Here is a 7,121-nt window from a genome sequence, read left to right as displayed (position 1 = left end):
TTTCCTACCGTCACACAAATAATCGTGATTCACGATATTATCGCGATAATCACCAGGATGTGCTTAAAACTCTTCAAATGGCAACAAAACACACTCACGGTTAAGATGGGAATTATTTTATTGGACCATATTTCTTTTGTGAAAAACAATAATAATCGTAAAATAAGATGATGATGAATCATAAAGTGCTTAAATAAAGGATGCATTCTTTTTTTTTTTTAATGTGATTTCTCTGCCACGAAAGTGAGCCACACTCATTTTTCAAGTCTCGATAATGTAAATTCAGCACGATCGATAATTCGGAGTGCTTTTTATCACGAATCACGATAAAGTAACGTGACAATACTTCACTGCAAGAAAAAGAAACATTAAAAATACTACTTAAGTATGCAAGTATTATCAGTTAAATGTACATAAAGTATCAAAAATCATCGTGTTTGTAGTGTTTTCAGCTGTTCAATACAAAAGCACAAAAGTATGAACCTGAAATTGAACATTTTTCTTTAAGACTCCAGAGAATGGATATATTTAACTCAGTTTCCTCACATTTTAATATTAATAATGAAGATGTCAGTATGAAGGAAGTACGAGAACTGGAAGCAGAAGACAAACAATCCAAGTAAAGATGTTTTTTTCATATGTTTGAGTTTATAATTTACAGAAAATGTTAAAGATATGGATCACAGATCAACACGTTTAACCAGAACAGCAACACTTCTCATATTAGTACCCAACAGTGCCATCTATTGGCCAGTACGAGTAAAATCATTTACAGACTAATTTGTTCTGAGCTGATGTTCTTTGAGTTTTACAAAGTGGAAATCACATTATCCACTGCAGTGATGACAAGAAGGATTAAAAGTCGAGCAGTGAAAACAGAGATGACTGATTAACGCTACAATTTGCAGATAATTTACTCATTAACAGCTTCATTTGACAAGAATGTGTCCGTCAATCCTCACAGTCAAGTCGTGTCCAGACTGTGATAGAAACTGGTGTCTCTGCGGTGCTGTTGGACCGGCATGTTCCTCCTGGTGCTGCTGACCTTCTCCAGGTCGACCTCCACCAGCACCACGCCCGGCTTCTCCCCTCCACAGTCGCCCAGCACCTCGCCCCACGGGTCCACCAGCAGGGCGTGGCCATACGACGAGCGCTTCTCGTGGTGCCGGCCGACCTGCGCCGCCGCCACCACGAAACACTGGGACTCGATGGCTCGCGCTCGGAGTAACACCTGGGAATACATACATGGAGTTTGTGTTTATTTCTCTTAAGAATGAGTCATCTAAAAAAAACAGTCTGCTGTCTTATCATGACTCATCACACCTCCCAGTGAGCGGCTCCGGTTGCTACGGTGAAGGCTGATGGGTACGTGAGAATGTCTGCCCCGTTCCTTCGCAGAGCCAGCGACAACTCAGGGAATCTCAGATCATAGCAGATCCCCAGGCCAACCTGTGGGGATAAAATACAAGTAAAAACCAACACCTTAATCAGTGTCAGCACGTATCTATAACATCAACAGTGGATATTTCCAGTGTTAGATGGTTAATATTAAACTATACAGTTTAAAAGTGAACATATCTCCATGAAATTCCATGATAAAATATGATTTGAGCAGGGAAAAAAATGATCCTACTGTATCTTACAAAAAAAAAAGCATTTTGCATTAAGGTATTCAGAGCTCAAAACCATTGCAATATTCCCCACCTGTCTTCTGACACCTAATATTAACAATGAATGTGCATTTACAGCTCTGGCTTTAATTTGAATCTCATAAAATGACACCTTGCCGATGGGAGTTTGAACTGGAGACACGAGGGAGGGTCCCGGTATGGTGAAGCCACTCTCTTTAAGGGATACGCCTTTTTCTGGCAGCTCCACGTCAAACATATGAGACTTCCTGTAGACTGAAATGATGTCACCTGTGGATGTAATGACAGTGTGTCAGCATGTATCACATTCAATCAGCCTTTAATAAGACCTTGAATTACTTTAGTTCTGAGGGTGGGAGAATTTAAAGATGGTTCGATGGCGAGTACCTTTATCATCTATGATGATGTGACTGTTGTAGATTCGTCTGTCAGACTCCCAGTCAGGTCCTCGTTCATGGAATCCTCCCAGAGACAGCCACACTTCCAACTTCCTGGAGGAAGGAGAGGTTAAAAAACCTGAAGACATCCTAGTTAATCTTGCTCTCAGCCAGCAGCCTCCTGGGAAATCTCTTGACATATAAAGAACTGTGCGTCTACCTGGCCAGCTGGGTGTACTGTGAGATTGTGTCTCCCGTCAGGCTCTCGGACAGCGACAGCGTCTCCTCTCGACTGGATCCGATGTAGTCGAAGCCTTCAGGCAGGAAGACCATGCTGGCTCCTCGCTCCTTGGCTTCCTCCACCAGCTGTTTGCAGGCGGAGAAGTTGGCCACTTTGTCCGGCGTTGATGTCACCTGACACACCGCAGCCACCGGGTGAGTTACAGTAGACATCCTGCACGAGGAGGAGGAGTTAAAATCCAGTGCACAGAAGCTGCATGACTGGTGAAGATGTCAGGACAACCATGTTTAACTATTAACTGCACTAATCATCCTGTTATATATTTATTGTATAATATTGTGCAGCTTTGCACAATAAAAAACAGTGACCCTACTGGGATAAGAGGACTTTTAAATCAATACCTGAAATAAAAACATTCTAGCTTAGTCATTTATGTTTGCAGATATCAACTTAAAACTATAATTATATGATATAATAAATAACTTTTCAACACAATGCACGTGTAGTCTTTATCATGGGTTTCTTGTTAGATAGCAAAACAACACATTCGTTGTTAGAATAATAAGCATACCTGTTAGTTAGCTCGATCCGTTGCCTCCAAACTGGGAGAGAAGTCAAATACTTTCTAGATGTTCCCAAAATGCACCTGACCGTGAACATTGGTCAGAGTTACCCGGACACCACGTCACGTCCCGGTTAGTCTGTTAGCAGCGCATATGTTTGGTTCGGTAATGTATTCAGGAAGAATCAGGCAGCTTTCTTCTTCTGTTATTTATAAGAGGATTAAAACCAGCATTACAGCACACCACCTCCACCTGCTGGAGAGCATTTGCTTTTTTGACAGGCTGACATCAGCTTTGATGGTTTGATTGATTAAAAAACAACAATACACTTAGATCATTATCTTTAACAATGTACATGTATTACTTCTATGTATATATATTTTGTCAGAATGACAAAACACTTTATATAAACCATTTTGCAGATAGTAGTGAAAAATGAATCCTGCACTTGTCAAGATATATATTCGGTTTTGATCCAACGTTTGTGGATTTTATATTGGTTGTTCAGAATTCAGAATTTAGGCTGTCGTTAGACATTTCTGGGGGCCCGGAAGTAACTAAGTAAAGTTTTAAGGTATATGTACTTTACTTGAGTATTTCCATTTCCATGCTGTGCTTAATTCCTTCAATTCCACACAGGCACTCGCACAGACAGCCCTATACATTCTGCGCGGGGTCCTTCCCAGCGACACCCTTCCAAGATGGCAGCCAACAGTAGCAGCACGGGCAGCAAGTCCAGCATCAGCGCCGGTGGAAAACCGTCCGGCCCGTCGGCCGAACAGGTACCTTCACCTCCACGCCGGGCCGCTAAAGTCGGTACACTCGCCGCGGTTGTCGCTCGGTCGCGTCCGGCGAAGCTAAAGGCGCTAATCGGACTCCCAGCTAGCCGAGGCTAACGTTAGCTTCCCCATCGCCATAATTCTGCTTTCTCACCACAAAACGATGCATCACGGCGAGCCGGCCCGAAGACATTTACACAGTTAGTCACTGAGCTGTGCTCCTAACAAACGCTTTAATGGGGGTCGTGCGTTTTAATGAGCCGTAACGTTACGCCTCTAATGTGAAGGTGTGCTTCGGCGAATGGGTCTATTTTTAACACCCTAAACCACATTAAACTCACGTCTAGAGTATCCAGACTAACGTTACTGTATTCAAAATGCTGCTTTTGTACCCGGAGAGAATCAGCAAAATATACTAAAAGTTGGGCTGCACCTACATTATTTAAGATGATACCTAGTGTAACGATTATTTAATTGATTAATGGATTCATCTTTATTATATTATATCAGAAAAGTAACGGGAAACGCCATTCACAATCTTCTATAGCTGCAATTGACAGATGACTTAAAAACAATAAATATTCACTCTGGAACAAGTGAACAGTTATGTTTATCAATCAATCAATCAGTTCATTTTTAGCAGTCACTTAGTCTCTACAGCATGGGAAATCATGATAAATGTCTTTAACGGCAACGTATTAGAGATTGACCGCCATAAACCCAGAGTGCTTGATCTATAATGATAATAATGAACTAGTTTAATTGATTTAAACTGATTACACAAGTCTGTGCATGTGTGACGTTGCTCATGGTGTGACTTTGTGTGACAGGTGGTGGCAACATTTCAGAGGATGCGTCAGGAGCAGCGAAGTATGGCTTCTAAATCTGCAGAGCTGGAGATGGAGATCAACGAGCACAGGTGGGAAGCACATTTTCCCCCCTGAAGCCTTTTTGATTTAATGTTTACTTTCTTTCATACGTTTGCGGCTGCCTGAGCCTACATAGATCTGATGTTGATATATACAGAATCTCTGTTTAACTGCAATGACTAACTGTGACAACGCCACGTTTTTTACATTCCAGCTTAGTAGTTGACACCCTGAGGGAAGTGGATCCTTCCAGGAAATGCTTTCGTCTAGTAGGGGGAGTGTTGGTGGAGAGGACGGTAAAAGAAGTTCTACCAGCTTTGGAAAGCAACAAAGAACAGGTGATGGATGAGAAAGGAAAAACAAATGTATATTATCTTTTTAAAATCAGGGTTGGATTGTTTAACTATTTCAATTTGAAGTAGTAGTTGAAGTCGCACTTTCCTCTAATACCTGCTACCTCTTTTTCTCCCCAGATCTCTAAAATAATCGAGTCCATCAAGTCACAGATGCAGACGAAAGGACGGGAGCTCACGGAGTACAGGGAACGCTACAACATCCGGTTGATGGGAGAGGGTGAAGCGGAGGCACAAGGCCAGTCGGGATCATCTTCCAGGGACAGCGAAGGAGGCGGGTCTAAAAGCGGAGCCGGCGTATTAGTCTCATAGTTTGTTATAATAGAGGGCGACCATTAGGCCTTATGATTTCGTCAGTACTGAAAAAAAAATGCTTGGAGTCTTGGAATCTAGGTTGAACTTTTCACAGGTTAACTTTGGTTTGGATTAAATTTCTGCTAAACATGCATCACTTTGTACTGAAGTACTTTGCAACAGACACAAACTCACTATACATAGTGTTATGTATGTGTGAATGTTACTGCGTATAAAAATGAGGGTGTTTGTCTTACGTTTGCCTTTTAGTGAAGCTGACTTTTTTTATTTCTGAAATATTGTGGCATAAACTTAATTAAATTCTGAGTATGTGTTTTAATCTGACTCTCATTTACACATAAGCAAATTTAATATTTTGTGGTCACAGAAAATATTTACCCGTGTTAAGATTTTTCCCAAAGGAAAAGGGATAAAATTCAATGATAAAAAAGAGACCTGGATGCACAGTTAAAATAAAATAACTATATCACAGTGCAAGTTTAAGTAAGCATGCCTTTGCATTTTGTGTACGTGGGATTTTGGACTGACAATTGAAGAATTAGGGGAAAAAATATGATTTCACAGGTCCCTCAAGTAGATTGAGCTTAAAATAAATCACTCTTGCTAAGGCAGCACAGGTCCTGGAAGGCATTTTGACAAAATGTGTTATAAGCACAAATGAGATTATTTAAACGTGTCACTATAGATCAAAATGAATGTACCAGCTTTGTTCACACTTTCTGAAATATTAAATCATTACTCATAAAATCTTCTCCACACACACCATGGCTGCTGGTTTGTTTTCATAATCTAATAGTAGGTTATTATTCAGTGGTTACTAAAGCGCATGTTATGGTGATTAGAAATCAGTGCTATCACCACAACCTAGATATTTAATAAAGCCCTCATTGAAAACACAAAGCAGTCATATTCTTTCTGATCTGTAGCGCACGCTTGAGTTTGGTTAAATTAATCTTAAGGTAATGCCGTCTGGGACCTGATGTCTGCACTGTTTGTGTAGAAGACAACACTGTTTTTGTTGAATTAAAATTTCACGATTGTTTTTCTTTAGTGTGGCGTCTTGAATTCTTGTTAATGTACGTCTAAAAGCACTTGCTGTTAACATCACCACTGTATCAGGAGGTAAAACCCATTCAAGCAGTGTTCCAGACGTGCGTGGTAAATTTCATGTTCAGATTGCCAAAGTGAAACTGCAAATGGTGCAGTCAGAGGTAGAGCGAGTCGTCCTTCAATCAGAAGATTGGCGGTTCGAATCCCGGCTCCTCTAGTCTGCATGCAGACGTATCCTTGGGTAAGATACTGAACCCCCTTCTCCTCCCGATGCTGCGCCATCGGTGTATGAATGTGTTAGATCCTGATGTACAGGCGGCTCCTCTTCCATCAGTGTATGAATGTGTGTGTGAAAGGGTAAAAGTGACTGAATGTAGTATGTGAAGCGCCTTGAGTAGCTAGTTAGCTAGAAAAGCGCTATATAAACGCAGGTCCATTTACCATTAAAATTAGGGTTCACTGATTGTCATCTCTTTTTCTCACAGATTTGTCTGTTTGTCTGATTGGTGAAAATTAAAATCTAGTCTATATATCCCCACAACAACAGCCGTTGCTACATTATTTGCAATGGGCAGAATTCACATTCATGTCTTTTGAGGTAAATAACTGTACTTTTTAATTCAAATTAAAGTGTAGTATGCATACATTGAGCAAAGCATTTTGCTTTATGTACCATGCCGTCTATCTATTCCCTATAATGGGAATTATGCATATAAAGAAACTAGGCATTTGATGGTACACTGCTGTAAAATAGCTGCTGTCTGTATAGAGAGGACTCTCGTTGTCCAGTCGCATGCTTATATAAGTAAGTGGTGAAAACTAGATGTAAAAAAAATTTAAAAAATCGAAAAGTTGGAACCCGACGAGGATGGGATTCGAACCCACGCGTGCAGAGCACAATGGATTAGCAGTCCATCGCCTTAAC

The 7,121-nt window shown here is 40.8% G+C and overlaps 2 protein-coding genes across 2 annotated transcripts; one reads left to right on the top strand and one right to left on the bottom strand.

The window, feature by feature from the left end:
• Positions 1-320: 320 nt before the first annotated feature.
• On the bottom strand, positions 321-3,024 carry nit1 (nitrilase 1). Its single transcript, XM_084003257.1, has 6 exons — positions 2,839-3,024; positions 2,247-2,480; positions 2,037-2,140; positions 1,783-1,919; positions 1,324-1,449; positions 321-1,231 (listed from the first exon to the last, which is right to left on the bottom strand). Exons 1-6 carry the CDS (start codon positions 2,925-2,927, stop codon positions 965-967), a joined length of 957 nt encoding a protein of 318 aa, XP_083859383.1. The 5' UTR covers positions 2,928-3,024; the 3' UTR covers positions 321-964.
• A 483-nt stretch (positions 3,025-3,507) lies between these two features.
• pfdn2 (prefoldin subunit 2) lies at positions 3,508-5,604 on the top strand. The gene is made up of 4 exons (XM_084003231.1): positions 3,508-3,612; positions 4,440-4,528; positions 4,693-4,816; positions 4,952-5,604. Exons 1-4 carry the CDS (start codon positions 3,532-3,534, stop codon positions 5,141-5,143), a joined length of 486 nt encoding a protein of 161 aa, XP_083859357.1. The 5' UTR covers positions 3,508-3,531; the 3' UTR covers positions 5,144-5,604.
• The last annotated feature ends 1,517 nt before the right edge of the window (positions 5,605-7,121 follow it).

The sequence above is a fragment of the Eutrigla gurnardus genome (assembly GCF_963514095.1).
Source record: "Eutrigla gurnardus genome assembly, chromosome: 23".
NCBI classification, from domain to species: Eukaryota; Metazoa; Chordata; class Actinopteri; order Perciformes; family Triglidae; genus Eutrigla; species Eutrigla gurnardus.
Note: the sequence above shows the minus strand (reverse complement) of the source record. Positions and strands in the feature narration are given on the sequence as shown.

Bases quoted from the DNA above. Each gene is read 5' to 3' on its own strand.
- nit1 (XM_084003257.1), bottom strand. From the start codon at position 2,927: ATGTTCACGGTCAGGTGCATTTTGGGAACATCTAGAAAGTATTTGACT. The intron at 2,141-2,246 runs GTAGACGCACAG...TCCTTCCTCCAG, and splicing joins CAGTACACCCAGCTGGCCAG to GAAGTTGGAAGTGTGGCTGT. The intron at 1,232-1,323 runs GTGTGATGAGTC...ATGTATTCCCAG, and splicing joins CCGGAGCCGCTCACTGGGAG to GTGTTACTCCGAGCGCGAGC.
- pfdn2 (XM_084003231.1), top strand. From the start codon at position 3,532: ATGGCAGCCAACAGTAGCAGCACGGGCAGCAAGTCCAGCATCAGCGCC. The intron at 4,529-4,692 runs GTGGGAAGCACA...TTTACATTCCAG, and splicing joins ATGGAGATCAACGAGCACAG to CTTAGTAGTTGACACCCTGA. The intron at 4,817-4,951 runs GTGATGGATGAG...TTTTCTCCCCAG, and splicing joins TGGAAAGCAACAAAGAACAG to ATCTCTAAAATAATCGAGTC.